Consider the following 19,275-nt stretch of genomic DNA (forward strand, 5'->3'; position numbering starts at 1 on the left):
ACCCTCTGCATCATTCTTTCTCTCCCGATCCTCCTTGTCACCATGCCAAAAGGTTGGGAACCGCTGCTCTAGAGAATGTAAATGCTACATTATCTTGAAACTATATTTGTGTGCCTGCTTGAGGGTGAACTCTTTGGCAAAACTGCTGGGTGTTTTTTCATGATCCCCAGCCCATGATGTTCCCTTTATCACTCTCACAGAAGTATTGTGACTGTACCCGCTGGTGGGAAATGCCTTTATAAAAAAAATCACGGTGCATATTTGCTTGATATCACTAGTATGATCTAAGTATGTTGACTTTTTAACACAGAATTCCAGAGGCCTCTGTGTCTAAGTCCGAAACTGAAAGGTACCTGAAGGACATCCTGTTTTTTCAGGCGCTTACCTGAAATAAGGTCATCATCAGATGCTCGGCTGTGCGCTGCCCTGGAGATGACACCTTAAATGAGGCTACGGAGCTTATTGGCTGACCTCAGGACAGTCTCTCTGTCTAACCTACCCTTTTCATACCCATTCAAAAGCCACACTAAATGTGCATGAAAGGAAAGACTGAAACACACGGTGCACGAATCCAGTGTGACTGTTCCAAAACAAGTAGACAATTGTTTTTTGTCAACCATTATCATTCAAGTCACTCACTTCAGTCCAAGTCTCAGTGTCAAATTCTTGCATTAGTTTGGATCCTATATCTTGTTGCCACGCACAGTCCTTTTTTGTCCATTGTGAAGTGGCCCTCCACTGTGAAGTGCATTCCTCTTGTGGTAGCCACTTTTCAGTCTTTGAAAGACATTGGTCTTGAGTGAGCCATGGGAACTTGCACTTCACGGCAGAAGACCTCCCCCCCCCGTAATGGACAAGGGGAGCACAAGTGAAAACAAGGCATGTGCTCCAAGCCAACAGTTTATAATTCTGATTTGCCTGTGAAAATAAAGATGGTTAGGAATTAGTGACTTTAAAAAATGAAGCTCAAGTTTAGGGATTCTGTTCAGGCTGCTAAAATCTACAGCCCCAGTTGTTTCTCAAGCAGTTTCCAAAACTCCTGAATGCCGTACCTTGCAAGAAATATGTAGTGCCCCTAGCATTAGGCACAATACATAATCTTAAAAACCCCTTCTAATGAAATCCTCAGTATCCACACAAAGCATAATGTAGACTGTGTTCAGTTTTATTTCAAAACAGAAGGGAACCTTCAGTAACGGATATAAAAAGTTAGTTTGCACAGCTGTTAGAACACCACTGCTGCTTTAAAAAAAACCCACACCATATCGTTAGCCTTTTGCAGTGCATTTGCTTAGACCTAGCACTGCTTACAAGAATTTGAAAGAAAAGTACTCGCAGAAGTGCCCCAAACATGGCAGCCTTTGAGTCTCTGAACCTGATTTCAGACCCTTTGCTGTCTAAAAACAGACAGATCATTCTTAGACGTTTATCATTTAAGTTAAGCGCTCGGACAACGAAGATGGCAGAAATAGCAAAAATGGGCATTCTCTTTATCATTGAAGCAAGCAGTTCTGTCCACAACCATAGATGTAAGGGAAGGAAGGTCACATCTCCTAAGAGAGAAGAAAGGATGGAGCTGGCTGGCCAAGCAGGAGGGCTCCCCCCCCCCCGCCTGGGAGCAAGAGGCTGAGCCCGGACAGCAGCAGGTTGGATCTCATCCTCAGCCCTTCAGCAGCAGTGGGGTAGTGTAAGCTGTACTGGGGCTCTTCTCCACCGGCTGCCCCAGCTTTTAGGCTAGCGCAACTGAGAGCATCATTTTTGCAAACATGTCCCACCCCCCCACCCCCAATTGCATCCCATCAGTGCTGAGGGAAAGTACTGCGACACTGACAGATTGTGAGTAGCCACGGAGAAGATATAAATTAAAAAACCAATAAAACACCGTACGTCAATCTACTTGATAATTCAGTGCATGAGATTAAATAATATCTATATATATGTATTTACATACATGTATGTAGATAATTATCTGTCCCTCTTGCGCATGGAAAGTAAAGGCCTTCGGTGCTGCATAGAGCACTGCTAGAGATCCTCATAACACTACAGAACTGTATAAATTCCTCTGGACTGGCCGAAAGTCCCCATTAAAATATCCAAGAATACACTGGGTTGGATCCAGCAGTGCTTTCCACAGACGGAAGGGAATTGTGTTAGCAGAACGGAACTTCATCAATCCCTTCCGTTCCCCTGCAGCCCATAATACTCTCTGAAATGCTGCCGAGGGGGGAGGAGCGCTGGGGGGGGGGAACACAAGGAGTAAATTGGAGGTCTGCAGTGGGAAAGGAATAGCTATTAAAAATCATCACTCCCCCACTTTCCGTTAGCAGAAGTCTGCCACGGGGTCCAACCCATTGCCAACGAGCTCTACTGACTACTATATGCACAAACCCACAAGAGGACTGAGGCCCAGCTTTCCTGCCAGCAGCGTGCCCTGCCACAGTGGTTGTTTGTGATTCACCAAGGTGAAAGGGGTGAAGGAGGAGTATTCTGCTACCAAAATACGGTCCCGTAAAGTCATGAGTGGCTAACACTGCCCTAAAAGGCCAACGGGGATTTATTTGCCCTTCTTCGTTTTTGCAGTCTTCTCTTTTCGCTTCTTTACGTGTTTTGGGATCTTGTGTTTCCTCTTCTCTCGCTGAGCCTCTTTAGTCATCTTCTTTCTTTCCTGGACGAGGAGGAAGAAAGAAAAAACATCAGGGAAAGCAAATCGTCTCAGTAGCAGGTGAGGCTGATTACGTCACGGAAGAGTGAGGATGATTAGGGCAACATGGATTGTCCTCAGAGTCAGGTCCCGCCCCCAAAGAACCATAAATAATTCAACCCCATATTTTCACAATGTCCACTTTGGGAAACTGCTGGCTCCTCCATTTCCACACCCCTTTCTTACTGAAGACAGCGGAAGTTTATTTTTTGTGTATCTGGAGAGCCAGTGTGGTTGCTTAAGAGCGGTGGACTCTAATCTGGAGAACCGGGTTTGATTCCCCACTCCTCTGCATGAAGCCTGCTGGGTGACCTTGGGCCACTCACGGATCTCTCAGAGCTCTCTCAACACACCCTACCTCACAGGGTGCCTGTTGTGGGGAGGGGAGGGGAAGGCAATTGTAAGCAACAGTGGGAGGGCTTCTAGTGTCCTGGCCCCACTGATGGACCTCCTGATGGCACCTGGTATTTTTCGCCACTGTGTGACACAGAGTGTTGGACTGGATGGGCCATTGGCCTGATGCAACATTGGCTTCTCTTTTATGTTCTTATAAGCCGCTCTTATAGTGTGGAGTATAAAACCAACTCTTCTCCTATATGGGTGGGATGCAGGACCCAGTTCAAGTCCCAGCTTATTTACAAACGCACTGGATGACCCCTATCTTTCAGCCTCATCGTACTGTGGTGGTGGACAGTGTCGTCAAGTTGCAGCCGGCTTATAGTGACTCCACAAGGTTTTCAAGGCAAGAGATGTTCAGAGGTGGTTTGCCATGGCCTGTCTCTCAAATTGCAACCCCGGACCTCCTTGGTGGTCTCCCATCCAAATATTAGCCAGAGCTGACCCTGCTTAGCTTCCAAGACCTGACGGAATCAGGCTAGCCTGTGCTATCCAAGTTTGGTTGTACTGCCCTGTCCTTACACAGAATAAAAGATAAAATACACAAAACTCTTTGACTCCTCAACGTAAGCTCTGTATAAAAGTTACAAGAAGTATTATATGTTGGAGTGAAAAAGCTATGATTAATGGCATCCATCTCTGAACAATGCACCCACTGGTAAATGCAACCCCACCCCCCACCCCAAAATGTCAACATAAAATGATTGAGATTATTTGTTCTCTCACTAGGTTTATTAATATGTTACTAATGGAAAGGAACTTTCTAAAAGCTTTAAAAGGAGGCTGCTTAAAAAGTCTTGCCTGGCAAAACAGAACCCAACCAATTGTAGTTTCATTTCCTATCTTCCTTTTTGGGGAAAAGCCAGTCGATCAACTGCAGGCATACCCAAACAAAACTCCTGCCCGTGACGGATTTCAGTCTGGCTTCAGGCCTGGTTTTGGGATGGAGACAGCTTTAACTGCTGTATACGGGATGATTTCTGTTTACAAATGCATCCCTGTGGATCCTTCAATCTTGACGCATCTAAAGACCCTGAACTTGTTGATCATTCCATCAAATTAGAGTGTCTGGGATAAAAACGGAAGGGGACATGGGAACTGCTTCTTCAGGGTTGCTGCTTTTTCTGTTCAGCTGGACAATTTGCTATTCCACCGGACTCCACAAGTTTCCATTGGGGATGCAGAATCATCTCTAGGGGACCAGAATTATAAAGTCCTTGAAAGGCTCTGTGGTCTCACCTATGCTGATGACTGACTGAGATTATTCATTCCCTGCCTTTCCAGAGTCTGCTTGAGGTTGTCTATCATAGTGTTAAATGTAGATTTTTTTTTTTCATTTTGGTGATGAGCCACATGCACGGCCCAATGGATCTGGGTGCTAAAAGATTCATACTGGCACCATTTTGGTCTTGTATATAACAATGTAACAATGCACTAAACAGGTTTTTTTACTTTTGATGGAACAGTCCCAACACCACTAGCAAAAATATTGGCAGTAATTAGTCCTGCTGGATATGAAAAATGGTTATTCCTTGTGCTAGACTGGGAATATTCAGAGGTGGATTGTACCTTCCATTGGCTCCATCGAAGTCAGTACTGTCTACTCAGACGAGCAGCCATCGGGTCACAGCTGATTTATGGTGACCCCCCCATAGGATTCCAAGGCAAGAGACATTCAGAGGTGGCCTGCCATTGCCTGTCTCTACGTTACGACCTTGGTATTCCATGGAGGCCTCCCATCCAAATACTGACCAGGGTCAACCCTGCTTAGCTTCCAAGATCTGACGAGACTGAGCTAGCCTGAGCTATCCAGGTCAGGGCTCGGAGGAAGAGAGGGGAAATCGCATCGTATTTCCCTCAGAAATGCCACAGCCTCCAAGGCAAGGATGCCCTTGGCTGAGGAAAGGTGACTGACTAACCTTTTTATCCACGCCCGTCTCAGCTGGCTGATCTTTAGGATGCACAGACTCCTCTTGTTCTTTACAAGCCGGTTTGGAGTCGTCGGAACTGCCGTCGTCCTCCGAATCAGATTCTGTTTCTTCTTTATTGTCAAGCAGAGCGGGAACCTGAGGGGACAACGGAGTCTTGTTATTCTGCCCCTGAACTTTAAGGCTTTGAGGATGGATAGCTCTGCCGTGAAGTTCAGCCCCACCAGAAAAATTTTTTGCCCCACAGACAATAAAATCCTGGCTACCAGCCTGTTACCATCTATCTGTCTTGCTGCAGAACTCCAATAACATCCTTTCTTTGCTCCCACTTGAATCATATTACATTTGTTCTTCCAGCATAGCTGAGCTCCCTTGATATCACATATCTAACAGCTATTGGAGCTCACCCCCAGAGGATCAAAAATCCACGGCTCAGATATAAAGGCATATTTTCCTGCAAACCTAGGAAAGACCCCAGGTGTTACAGGGCTATTTTTGGGCAGGAACGCACCGGAACGGAGTTTCGGCTGGCTTCAGAGTTGGCCACGCCCACTACAGCCAAAACCTGTGTATGTGTGTGGTTACAGAGGGAAGGCCTGGAGAGCAACCCCCCCCCGGTGACTCTGAGGCAGGCAGGCCAGTGGGGGCCCTGGAAGGATCGGGGAGGCATTTAAATGCCTCCCCGTGCCTTCCCCGGCCTGTCCAAGGGCTGGCTTGCCTGGGCTCCCCGCAGCTGCTGCCTTCCCTTCCCTTCAAGGGGCACCTGGGCAAGCCAAGGGAAGGCGTGGGGGTGTGGCCTAATACGCTAATGGGCTGTACTGTCATGGGTGTGGCCTATTATGCTAATGAGTTCCTGCTGGGCTTTTTCTACCAAAAAAAAAGCCCTGAAGAGACATATGAAAAGTTTTTTTAAAAAATGCTGTGGAGCTAACTCTCCCCTATTAACGGTAAGGTCTGCACGTAAGCAGACATCACTAAAAGCTCCAGGTGGCTTTTCAAATCGATGCAAGAAAACGGCAAAAACAAAATGGGCACACCACAGACAAATAAGTAGTGAGTGGGGGGGCCCAGAAAGATCACTGGGGGGAGGGAATGAGAAGAAAAACGTCTTGGGAGGCTGGATGACTGGAGGAGAAAAGGTCAAGTCGGGGAGCAGAGCCAGAGTGGGAGGAGCGAAGAAGGGCCTTCAAGAGTAAAGAAGCAGGGGCTACAGGAAGGGGTGGAGATCTGCCCTCCCTCGCGAGTCCTCATAGATCCCCAACCCATAACATCTTGGACTGTTATCCTTTTCCCACAATTTATGCTACTTTTCCTCTGAACTCCTTGAGTCCAGGGGGGCACCTTTAAGACCAACATAGTTCAATTCAAGATATAAGCTTTCCTGTGCAAGCACACTTCTTCTCAAAAGTGGGAGCCACTTTGGTGCAGTGGATAAGTGCGCGGACTCTAATCTGGGAGAACTGGGTTCAATTCCCCACTCCTCCACTTGCAACTGCCGGATGACCTTGGGCAAGCCGTAGTTCTGTCAGAGCTGTTCTTGAAAGAGGAGTTCTCTCAGCCCCACCTACCTCACAGGGTGCCTGTTGTGGGGAGGGGAAGGGAAAGGAGTTTGTAAACCACTCTGAGACTCCGAGTGAAGCGCGGGGTATAAATCCAACCTCTTATTATTATTATACCTTGAATTAAACTGTGTTGGTCTTCTAGGTGCCACTGGACCCAAACTTTGTTCTGCTGCTTCAGGCCAACATGGCTGCCCCACCTGAATCTTTCTCTGAACTAATTCAGACAGGCTTGTCCAACACACATGTATCCTTTTACTTGATCACCAGAGCAAACAGAGATGCCATGAATATGCCATGAATAAGCATGGACGGCTTCAAAAGGGAATTAGATAAAGCATATGGAGCAGAGGTCCATCAGTGGCTATTAGCCACAAGGTATAGATAGGGGCTCTGGGGCAAGTGATGCTCTGTCTTCTTGGTGCTTGGGGGGGGGGGTCAACAGTGGGAGGGCTTCTAATGTCCTGGCCCCACTGCTGGACCTCCTGAGGGCACTGGTATTTCTGGCCACTGTGTGACACAGAGTGTTGGACTGGATGGGCCTTTGGCCTGATCCAACATTGGCGTCTCTTATGTTCTTATGGGAATGAAACATCAGAGAAACAACACAGCTAAAATTTTTATATTGCTTCAACATAAGAGGCTGGATCCAATGACTCCCTTCTGCTTCTCTCTAACAGAGCAGGATCATGCACAGTGGAGTACATAAGAACATAAGAGAAGCCAGTGTTGGATCAGGCCAATGGCCCATCCAGTCCAACACTCTGTGTCACACAGTGGCCAAAAATACCAGGTGCCATCAGGAGGTCCACCAGTGGGACCAGGACACTAGAAGCCCTCCCACTGTTGCCCCCCCCCAAGCATCAAGAATACAGAGCATCCCTTGCCCCAGACTGAGAGTTCCTATCTATACCTTGTGGCTAAAAGCCACTGAGTAAATGGACACAACTTGGTAGACGGGAGTTACTGGACCCAACCCAAGGCTCTTCTGTGAAGCCAGTTAACAGATTCAGCTATGACTCATCAAGCAATGAGCATGCATGTGCAAGCCAGCCTTCTGTCTATTTTCGCAGTGTCATGTGCTTCGAACTCGAATAAGAATCCAAAAAACTACACATTTTAGTCTGCCAACAGGTGAAGACCAGAAGCTGTCAAATATGGAAAAGGCTATTGTGAAAAGAGGAAGAAGGCTTACTGGAACTCTTGAGGGTCCCGTGACCCCCAGCATAACCTCTCCCCTTCGTTAAGTCCTATACTTTTTTTCTCCCCCCCCCATCAGTTAGCTGTGGAAACAAAGCAAATTAACAGTGTAGGCCTGAGGAGTTACACCACTGTACATTCATTGAAGTCACTGAGCTTAGATGCAACTTTTCTTTTTAGCAACCAAGAGTGGCAAGAATACTTTTTTGGCACCCTATGGACTTGCTGCAGGAGAGAAGATGGCACAGCCTAGCCTGATCTGGTCAGATCTCGGAAGCTAAGTAGGGTTGGCACTTGGAAGGAAGACCATTAAGGAAGGCTCTGCAGAGGAAAGCAAAGGCAAACCATCTCTGCTTCTCACTTGCCTTGAAAGTGCCTTGCTGGGGTCGCCGTTAAGTCGGTTGCACCTTTAGGACACTTTATATATACACACACACACACACGTAATTCCTGCGCAAAACTGATCTGAGAGGTGCCGAATCCCACCGACACCTCTTTCCTGCCCTGCTGTGCAATGGCTGGGGGTCCGCTGAATGCTACCCATCACCAAGAGAATGCTACCCCTTCCTCATGCCCCTGCTGGCCATACAGTCAATAAGCAGAACTTTTTTGATGATCAAAGGACAGCCTCTCCTCCCTTTGATCCAGTGGCATTTCAGTAGCAACAAAGCTGAGTTACATCCTGTTTCCCTGCTATCCAGCCTAACTGTAAGCACAAATAGGGAACTTGGAGATTAGGCAGAACAGATCAGATATGCATTTGTCAAGTCTAGAGAATCCTGCTTCTGCAAGTGGGGTGACCTAGAAGGTTCAGACGTCATGCTGAAACATGGTTAAAGAGGATTAGCTATATGGTTCGATGTGATGATTGAAATGACAAAGCCATGGTTTCCAGTGGGCCAGCAAACTAGAATCCGAAACTATTATATGTGGGTTTATAAACTGTATTTTGTACTGCATTATGGTACGGTCTTCACTTTGCCACTCAAAATACTGAGCCACAAAAGATGGGGGTGAATTTACAGTGCTGAGAAAAAAGAAAAATGAGCACAGATCAGCAATTTGGCTGTGATTGACATAAAATATGATTTGCTGGGATTCCTTCAGAACACCATTTTTGCGATTGCTCCTTGTCAACGGCTGCTTGATAATTGCAGGTTTTCTTTTATTGTTCCAAACACACTGTTGTCAGGGGAGAATTTCTTCTGGAACAGTTGTTAATATTCAGCCACTTCTGATAGCCGCCCTGGAGCCTGCCTTGGTGGAAAGGGCGGGGTATAAATCAAATCAATAAATACCCATAAATTAAGTTCGCTTCTGAACAGCTTTTGTAAACCTTGTAGGGTCGACGTGGCTTCTTTGCTGTTGTTTTTAATTCTTAAATGTTTTCTTGGGGTATGGCTTACGAGCTGTTAAACCTGAATAAAGTGAAAGTGATTTGCCACAATGTCTGAATTGAAGAATATGATTCGACAAGACAGAGTAATCAAAATGATGAAGCTGAAATGTATGCAGTAGGAATACTGTATTGTAAGAGAGGTTCCAGCCAGGTCATCTTGAACACATACGCAAAAAGCTGCTGAGTTCAGCATGGGGTCACCTACTGGTTGGGCTGCCAATCTCCAGATTGGCAGCCCAACCAGTAGGTGACCCCATGCTGAACTCAAAAAGCAACAAAAGCTGTCAAAATTGCACCATGTAGCACATGTTGACACAAAAGAATACAATGTTACAACAGCAGGTAAGTATATTCAAAAAGTCCTTTTTGGGAAGTGTTAAGAAGTCATGGGAAGATGTATAAGCGTTGACAAAATTCCCCGGAGTACATTTCCGTTTCGTGAAAACTTCTTCCGAACGCGGTCAAGGTAACAAAAATTGTGTCTTCTGTTAATTCATTCATCAGATTGCAATCATTCAGAAAGGTAATCAAACTGATCCTAATTCATTACAAAGGTAACTTTCAAAGACGGGCATGCTAGTAAAGGTAGTAATTTTGACAGCTTTTGTTGCTTTTTTGCTAATTGTTTATTGTTAGCTGTGACCTTCTGTTTTGTACATAATCTCCAGGTGGTGTCTGGAAATCTCCTGGGATTACAAGTGATCTCCAGGTGACAGAGATCAATTCACCCAGAAAAAAATGGCCACTTTGGAAGGAAGGTGGACTCTATGGCATTATATACAATTGAAGTCCCACCCCAGCTCAAACCCCACCCTCCTCAGGCTCCACCCCCAAAATCTCCAGGTATTTCCAAAATCAGAGATGACAACCTTAATCCCACCTTTTCATGAAATTTGTTTAGCCTCCTTAAGGATCCTCAACTGTTTCCCTCCACCCCGTTGAATGGTCTCCCAGAGAAGATGCACAGAGCACAACTTCTGTGGCAAGATTCTGGAAGTTACGTATGGCTGTTTTTATGCCTGTGTGGCCTTTGGGTACTGAACTGGATTCAGATTTGAATTGATCAGATATAGCTGTGCTGTTATGGTTTAAGCATGGGGGGGCTATGATAGAATTGGGCTTTTTAAATTTTTAATATAATTGTTAGAGGCTTCATGCCTTGAAGAAGCAGGCTGTACATTTTAAAACAATTTCTCCCTAAATGTTAAGGTTTTACTCGACTGGCTTTCGAGCAAGGGAACCTTTACTTTTACATTTTTACTATTATTGAAGAATGCAGTCCCAGAGACATTGTGTTGAATCCTACAGCTCTAACCCATCACCATCTCACCTTCTGAACACCTGATAAATCCTTCTTTAACCCTGTAACTGTCTGGTAGAGAATCTGTGCAAAAACAAAAACAAGCAAAGAAAATTTAAAAAATCAACATGTACATAGTATACTTTAAACATACCAAGTACCTCAAGCAACCCCAATTAAAAAGTATAATTGTTTATTTCGTATACTTATATTAAAGATTTTTCTATGCTGTTCTTCCTAGGCTTAGGGCAACAATCCCTAGAGATAAAAAGCAATAAAATAAACACAGCAGTAAACTACGGCACCCTGCCACCAAGCATACTTCAGAGTACTGCTGAGACAATGAATCATCCACAAAGCAAACAGATTTACTGCTTTTACCAACATCCTCAGTATACAAGGATGCAATATAACCACAACATAAACGGTATTTCTCAGCACCACAAACCTCAAATTAAGGTCCTCTCTTGGGTGTCCAACCATTCCAGGCTACTTACATTATCTTGCTGCACACTTAAGGCCACGTCTTCTTCTTTCAGCTTCATCATGATGTCCACGTCCCTCTCGTAGTTCTTAACGTCAGTAAGCGTCCTTGGGATATAGGCTTTCTTGAACACCTAACAAGACGAAATTACCGCAAGCTTTCAAACCGATTCACAATTGCTTTGGTTCTTCCATTTACTTTGCCACAGCATTTAAAAATGTATATTTTAACTTGAACACATAGATTTCAACACCACAGCTGATATAAAATTAACATATACAATCCACAACCACTCTCTGTTTTAAAAACAAGCACTTGGTAAACATGTGTGACCTAAAGTTTGGCACAGCAGCCCGATAGCCCAGCTTCTTCTGGCTGGGTATGTTAGAAGATGGCTTGCTGCTCGCGAGGGGGGGGGGGTATGCCAGCAAGGGAGGAAGCACACAGTTTGGAGGGCTACAAAACATTTTAAAATTAGAATAAGGATCCTCAGGCTGCTAAGGCTCGAGTTCATGAAACTGAACTGACCGCAAAGAAGAAAATCATATTGCGGGTGTTTAAGAACTGTAACAACATTTGACAGGGACTTCAGGGGCTGCGGCTCGGGGTAGAGCACCTGCTTGGAATGCAGAAGGTCCCCGGTTGAATCCCTGGCCTCTCTGGGTAAAAGATCTGGCAGCAGGTGATGTGAAAGACCTCCGTCTGAGGCCCTGGAGAGCTGCTGCCAGTCTGAGTAGATGGGCCAAGGGTCTGATTCAGTATAAGGCAGTTTCATGCGAAGCAATTGTTGTCAAAATATTGATGATGGTTTTTAAGGCACATGGCACATTTAGAAGGACCCCCCCGCCTTCCCAATCAATGGCTTACCTCTTCATCCACATTATCTTGATTAGACCTTTCTTCTTCTGTTCTCTGGGATGCTATTTCCATCACCTACAGAACATAATTGCAAGTGATAATAAACCAATGGTATCAGAAAGAGCAGTCTAGCTGGTCACCATTCCTTGCATTTCCTCGCTCGGTGTTTCTGCATAGTTCCCTGATTCTCCACTGTTGACTTCAAAGCCATCCGAGGCTTGCCCTGCTTCTCTATTCAGCCCTCGGAAAGTGCACATGCCCATAGCTGCTGCCACTCCCTGGCCACTGTTCTAACTCCGGGAGGTGAAGTATTCATAAGGAAACACAGCAGCTACAGTCAGTGGGAGCGGGGAGGGAAGGCAACATAGTATAGCTCTGTCTTGTGAGATCTCAGAAGTCAAGCGGGGTTGGCGCTTAGAAGGGAGACCACCAAGGAAGAGTTTGCAGAGAGAGGCAATGGCAAACCACCTCTGCTTCTCACTCGCCTTGAAAGTCCCTTGCTGGGGGTCTCCGGAACTCAGCTGCAACCTGACAGCACTCTGCACACACAACCATACCAGGCAGAGAAAGTCTCGCGATAAAGGGCTCTATAAATACTTCTGTTTTCACTATGGAGTCAAGATTCCCCAGACTCACTTTTTCAAGGTAAGCGTCCATGTTCTCACTCGTAATAGACGGATCTGTGACAAACTCAAAGAGCTCTCTTACAGTCATCACTGCGACGCTGTATTTCCGGAAAAAGTCTGCCGGGAAGGACAGAAGTGGTGGTAAAAAAAACCCCTGCAGTTTTAAATTACTATTGCCACCTCCATAAAGCATGCTGGAAACAAACCCAGACGGCAGGTTCTGAAGACCCGTGAAGGCTCCTAGGAGGTTTGCGGGATATTACTGTTTGACAGAACTCAGGGCAGCCTTATTGGGTGCGTTCAGACGGGCTGTTTGATCAGCTTTCGTCATGCTTCAGTAACGGATTTTATCTGCACGATCACACAGTCAACATCTGCCTCCCGTCCCCAGCCATTGATTTCTGGCTCAAAACCGCTTTAACCCAGAGTCTTTTGTTACCAGGTCCCAAAGTGGTGTTTTCTCAGCTCTCCCGTTTAAAGCCGCATTTCCCCCCGTGTGATTGCTCCTCCGGTGTCAAGCCACCTCCAGTTTAAACCCCCTCCCTGCTCGAAAGCTGCCCGAGGCTTCTGCTTTCCGCCCGCCATTTGTTTTTTTAGGGTCGGTGGTGTGCACATAGGCAGAGCTCCGCTACCGTGTTTAGAAAACCAACATTTAAACGGTCACTTGTTTTAGAGTTTAGATGAGTTCGGGATCTCACGGAGGCCATTTTCGGGTCAAATGTTTAAAGGGAAGTCTTTTGTTGGAGGGGTTGGATTGATTCGCCCTGGTGGTTCTGCGCATGTGCCATGGTAGTTTCGCCCCCCATTCTACAAATGAGCGCCTATGCGCATGCGCAAACTGAGAAAAAAAATTTAAAACCCACCAACACACGCTCCTGTGCATCGGTAGTGTAGACGCTGGGAAGCAACGTGACTGCATGGTGAGGCGGGATAAGGGAGGTAAGAGTGATTGCGATTATCCGGATCAAATATAATCCAGTCAGAACCAAAGCAGTTTAACCCGCTCTCAGCATGCCGTCTGACTGCACCCATTGAGTGTTCTCCTGGATCCGCCATGGTTCAGCAAGTGGTCTTCCAAATGCAACTGAACTGAAAAGGCATTTGGAATAGCCTGTTTTTAATTCTGGAAATCTCCAATTCTGTATTTCAGTTCTGAAGTGGCCAAGTCTACATTTGCCAGCTCTACAAAACACACCGACAGAACGGAGATTTCAAGCAACTCAAAACTGTTTTCTGCCAACTGTCCCCTATTTTTAATGAAAGCTGAATGATCACATTTTGTGGGAGAATCACTGATCCTAACAAATGCTCTGGATACACAAGGTTGTCAACTGCACCTTTAAATGGCCTTGCTTGTTTATCTTCACGCACGTGCCTGCTGGTGACCATTCCAGACCATCTGCCAATAAACACCTTTGTCATTCTCCAAAGTAGAATCCTCGTAGAGCTCTGAACTTATTCATACAGACTATTACAAAATGAAGGCAAATCCCCTTCCACTCACCATTAACGTTGGCACAGTCTTTCCTCAGGAATTCCAAAGCGTGTGGGTGGTCATGCTCCACAGACTGGGACACATCTATGATATACACCTCCCCACTGTGATACCTGAATCAGACAGGGACGGGGGAGGCAAAATCAGCATTGGTAAATAGACATGAAACCTAGGTCTCTGTCCAGTCCAGGTGGATGCATTGTCCTGAGCTTCATTATCAGCTGCAATTCAGCAGTCTCACTTTCTTGTCTCCCTTTGAAATTCCTTTGTAAGAGAACTGCTACTCTTATGTCAGCAACTGAATATCCTGAAAACTGGAGCCCAGATAAAGGATTTTGTTTAAGAAAACAGTGGAAGTTTGTGGTACAATCGGCAACGCTTGCCAGCCTTTCAGAGCAGTCATTTGAAGAATAGCTCTTTGCATGTTCACAGCAACTCCCTTGTTTCATCTGAGTGAGAGCTGAGAAATCCTTGGTTCGAATCTGCACATAGCCAGCAGCCCCTGTGCAAGCCACCATATTCTAGCCTAGGCTGCCACCATCTGGCTTGCCTTGCAGGGCCGTTCTAAACCATTCTTAAATGATGAGAGGGAGAAAAGGGAAGCCCTCAATGAATCATTCAAGCCCTGCCCTTCTCCAGTAATTTAAGCACTGGTTTTAAAGGACAGTGAAATGATACATGAGAACACTTGAAATATGCTGTTTAAAGTATAGTTATCATAATCTCAGGCATGTGAAGAGGATTGCTCAACAGATCTCATTCCTAATGCCAACTGCACTGCAGAAAACTAGCCAGCTTTCAGGGAACCCCGACTGCACTGCAGAAAACTAGCCAGCTTTCAGGGAACCCCGAAAGTGATTTTAGGAAATGGACAACAAAAGCTCATCCCAATCATTTAGTCACTTCCTAAAATAAGCTGCGGTGGCTCAAGTGGTTAAGACGCTGGACTGCAGGCTGTGGAAGGTCGGTAGTTCAGCAGTTCGAGACCCGAGATCTATCCTCCATTAATCTAATCCCCCTTTAAAAGTGGCCAGAGCTGGGGTGGCTCAAGTGGTTAAGACGCTGAACTGCAGGCTGTGGAAGGTCGGTAGTTCAGCAGTTCAAGACCCGAGTTGCCGCATGACGGAGTGAGCTCCCATCTCTAGTTCCAGCTCCTGCCAACCTAGCAGTTCGAAAGCAAGAAACTGCAAGTAGATAAATAGGTACCACTTTGGTGGGAAGGGAACAGCGTTCCGTGCGCCTTGGTGTTTAGTCACGCTGGCCACATGACCACGTTAACGTCTTCAGACAGCACTGGCTCTTCGGCTTTGAAACGGAGATGAGCACCGCAAACCTAGAGTCGGACTCAACTGGCTTTCGAGCAAGGGAACCTTTACCTTTTAAAGATAAATTAAGCTATTTTATTGTTTTTGAGAACTGCTCTGAATGCCTGGACGATGTCTTTAGCAACAGCATACATTCACAAGCTTGCAGCGCCAGGAGGAGGACACCCAGGCCCGAGGGCAGAGCTGTACAACGCAACTTCCATACATTATTAAAAGAGGTATCGACATGAAGGTTCAAAACACATACAGCATATTAAATTCGCTGAGATCTGCATGAACAAGTTTTGCATCCTGATACATTCTTCTCATGTAGTGGATGACTTGCAGGTACAGCTCCCGAGCTTTTGTGTCTGATAACTGAGCATTTTTCAACAAAGGAGCAGGCCTTGGAAAGGAGACAAAGGAAGGGGGTGGGGGAGAGAAACAAAATTAATTCTGTGGCATGTATCACCAACTACCCTACAGTGTGCTGCGCCACGTATGATTCAGTCCAGAGCAGTAAACAGGTTAGAACAAAATCCCCACCCAATACAAGTCAGCATCTGTCTACAAAGCAAGAGTCCTACCTAATCTAGCTAGACAAGTCAGCTGTGCTTATTAGGACAGGGGCTTACACGCTGGGTGATGGGGAGCCCGGTCACTTGAGCCGATGCGCTTTAGGTTGGCAATGAACACCGTTTCCGTGATTCAAGAAAATAACGATTGTACTGTACAAATCAAAGACACTCAGCTGCTGGAGGTCAATTTTGCAGGGACAGAAGTACGTCTTTTTCTCTTCTGGGGGCTTGGAAATGGCATTTACTGGATTAGGGGGAGCAAGAACAACGTTCCCCCATAAGTGCTTTTTGCATCTGGGGATATGAACACAGATCCCCGGCGTCACATGCAATTTGGCCCCTGGTCACAAAGAGATCAATGGGAAAGAGCATGAGCAGGCTACAAAGAACCTCAAGGAACTTAAACATTTTTTAAAGGTTGCCACGAAGATCCTTCCCCCCGCCTCCTAGAATAGTCATACCTCTTAATAGGGAGGGATCGAGCAGGAATCCGTACCTGCTCCTGGGAGCTGTTCATACCGCCCTTCCAAGCTGCACCACACCAACAGACAAGTTCTCTTTGCACATCAAGCCAGGACAACTTTGTCCCAATCTAGTTAAACTCCAAGAGCGTGTTCAGCATTATGAGACAACTTGGAAACACTGGGTATGGCAGGGGGCATTTGTTATGCTTTGGAGGGACTCTAGAACTAAATTTGCATACAATGGATGCCACATATCAGGTCCACAGCCACAGTGGGGCATCTCAGGGCCACGCCCCCTTAATTACCAGCCCCGCCCTGCAAAACATGCTCTCCAAAATTATAATACTTTTTTAAAATCTAAATTTAGCCACAGTACACCGCGTTATTCTTCTCATTTCTCTCTTTCTCGCTCGTCCCCCATGCTCTGCTGCCCCACAGGATTTCCCAACGCCCCACCACCCAAAATTTTGCCTACTTCTGAGATAGTAGTGGGATTTCAATATGCTCCATTCTGGTTTGGGTAACCACTACACCAAACTGGCTCTCAGTAATAACTGGCTTTCATGTAATAACTTATATATTAACTGGCTCTCATGTAATAACTTATATATTAACAGCTGCTTACATTTTGTTTGCAACACACTGGAAATCAGAGAGAATACCTTCAAAAGAGGATTTAGTATATAGAATGTTGGAGATTGCAGAAATTGATAAATTGTCGATTATATTGCAAGGTAAAGAAGAACAAATGTTTATGAAAAGATGGAAGAGACTGTATACTTGGTTAGATAACAATTAGAATATTTGACTCCAAACCTTTGAGTATACTGTATAGTGCTAGATATATATACACGTCATAATGTAAATGTTATAAATAAAACTTATTTTTAAAAAGCTGGTAAAAGGCACTTCTGGCCACAGCTCCCACCTGCTTACCCAGCAGTATGCCTGGGTCCAAGAGCATCCCCAGACTACAAACCTGTTCCCTCAAGGGGGATGCAATCAAAGTTCCCTGAAAACTGCACTAGGAGGTACTGGACCACAGTATTTTAGCTGGCAGCACAGGGAACTTAGCTGGCAGTGCAGCCTACAAGTGAACCAAGATTAGGCATTTTCCCCTCCATTGGAAACCATGGAGGATGGGGGCACCTTCTTCTGGGGTTCATAGAATTGGACCCCCCAGTCCAATCTTTTTGAAACTTGGGAGTTTTTTGAGGAGAGGCACCAGCAGCTATGCTGCAAATTTGGTGCCTCTATCTCAAAAAACAGCCTCCCCCCAGAGCCCCAGATATCTCCGGATCGATTCTCCATCACAGCCTGTCCTCCGGAATCCAGGTCTACCAATATAGTGAACTGAGGCAGGTAGATCTGATTTCCGGAGGACAGGTCTACCAAAAATAGTGGAAAGGGGTGGGTGAAATTTGACTTGATTCCATTTTCTCTTATAATGTTTAAATTATTCTGAAAATATAGTTTAAATATAATTTAAAAGAATTTGTTCTGAGATTTTTACAAGGCTACGGAAATAATCTAAAAACTAATTTACACTATAGTCAAGTGTAGACTTGCTCACAACTTTAATGCTACTAGCTTTTTTCACTCACAAGGTAGAACTTCTGCTCACAACACTGTGGTGCTTAGAGAGAACACTGAATGCAACCCCATCCAGAATGGATGACACCTTAAATCCCAGGTCAGACCTTCCTCCCACCAGTAGCACTTCCGCCTTGTCAGGATTAAGCTTCAGTTTATTAGCCCACACCCATTCCAAAACTGCCGCCCGGTACCAGTTCAGCCTCTCTGGGATCAGACAGAAGTATCAGCCGCATATTGGCGACAACCCAGCCCAGATCTCCAGACGATCTTACCCAGCAGTTTCATGCAGATGTTAAAGAGCATAGGAGACAAGACTGAACTTTGTGGGACCACAAAGGTGAAGGGGCGGAGCAGCAGACCTCCAGCACTACCTTCTGAAGGTAGGACCTGAGCAATCACAGAATGGTGCCTCCCAATCCCAGACCAGGTAGGCAGTCCAGAAGGATACCGTGATCGATGGTACCAAGAGATGCTGAGAGATCCAGGAGAACCAACAGTCTCATTCCCTCTGTCCATCTCCCAACACACGTCATCCACCAGGGTGACCAAGGCTGTTTCAGTCCTATAACTATGCCTCATGCCACATTTCTTTCAGTGCTTCCTTAAGAGGACATGTAAATAAATACCGGGAAGATGCATGCATTTGTAACAGGGCACAAGCAAATATACAGTTGAGATGCCGAGCCAATGAAGTGGATGAACTGCTGGACCTTGGACCAAGGAAAGCTGGGTTCACAAAGCCCACTAGTTAGCCATTATTTCTTAGTCTAGCCTACTTCACAGGGTAATTTTGAGAATAAATTATTTTGCTCAAGATACTATGTTACGCATGAACATAACAACAGCACGACACAAACATATCCAGTACCCTATTAAAACCGCACCACAACATACCCTAGTTAAGCAGGCCCACACAATTCTGCTTTACCACTCCAAAAATAGACAACAATCAAAAAAGGTTAGATAGAAGATGCATGAAACTCAAGGCCACCCCCAAATGATTTTGTGATTCGTCTTTGAAGAACTTCTCTTCTAGATTTGGAGTGGGGCTCTGGGTCAGGGGCAGGGCATCTACTTTGTACACGGAAGGTCCCAGGTTCAGTCTCCAGTTAAAAGGAGCAGGTAGCAGGAGATGTGAAAGACCTCAGCCTGAGACCTGAGAGCACCGCTTCCAGTCACAACAGACGACGTTGACCTTGGCAAGTTGATGGTCTGACTCAGGAGCAGGAAGCATCATGTGACTTGTGTAGCAAGCCACCCTTTCAAAAATATATTGGCACTTGATCAGCTTTGAAAATCAAGCTATTTAAAGGACATATATTTATTTATTTTATTTATTTATTTATATTTAAATTTATACCCCGCCCTACCCCGAAGGCTCAGGGCG

General features: G+C 45.7%; 1 protein-coding gene across 1 annotated transcript in view; it reads right to left on the reverse strand.

The window, feature by feature from the left end:
- Positions 1-1,767: 1,767 nt before the first annotated feature.
- RIOK1 (RIO kinase 1) overlaps positions 1,768-19,275 on the reverse strand; it is a 35,723-nt gene continuing 18,215 nt past the window's right edge. The window contains exons 10-17 of the mRNA XM_015424151.1: positions 15,519-15,656; positions 13,956-14,059; positions 12,462-12,568; positions 11,835-11,900; positions 10,981-11,100; positions 10,514-10,567; positions 5,017-5,163; positions 1,768-2,665 (exon numbers count right to left, since the gene is read on the reverse strand). Coding sequence (XP_015279637.1) covers positions 2,555-2,665; positions 5,017-5,163; positions 10,514-10,567; positions 10,981-11,100; positions 11,835-11,900; positions 12,462-12,568; positions 13,956-14,059; positions 15,519-15,656 — 847 coding nt within the window. The 3' untranslated portion in view covers positions 1,768-2,554. The remainder of the gene's footprint in view (positions 2,666-5,016; positions 5,164-10,513; positions 10,568-10,980; positions 11,101-11,834; positions 11,901-12,461; positions 12,569-13,955; positions 14,060-15,518; positions 15,657-19,275) is intronic.

Source organism: Gekko japonicus, unplaced genomic scaffold (genome assembly GCF_001447785.1).
Source record: "Gekko japonicus isolate JY-2015 unplaced genomic scaffold, Gekko_japonicus_V1.1 scaffold1317, whole genome shotgun sequence".
NCBI classification, from domain to species: Eukaryota; Metazoa; Chordata; class Lepidosauria; order Squamata; family Gekkonidae; genus Gekko; species Gekko japonicus.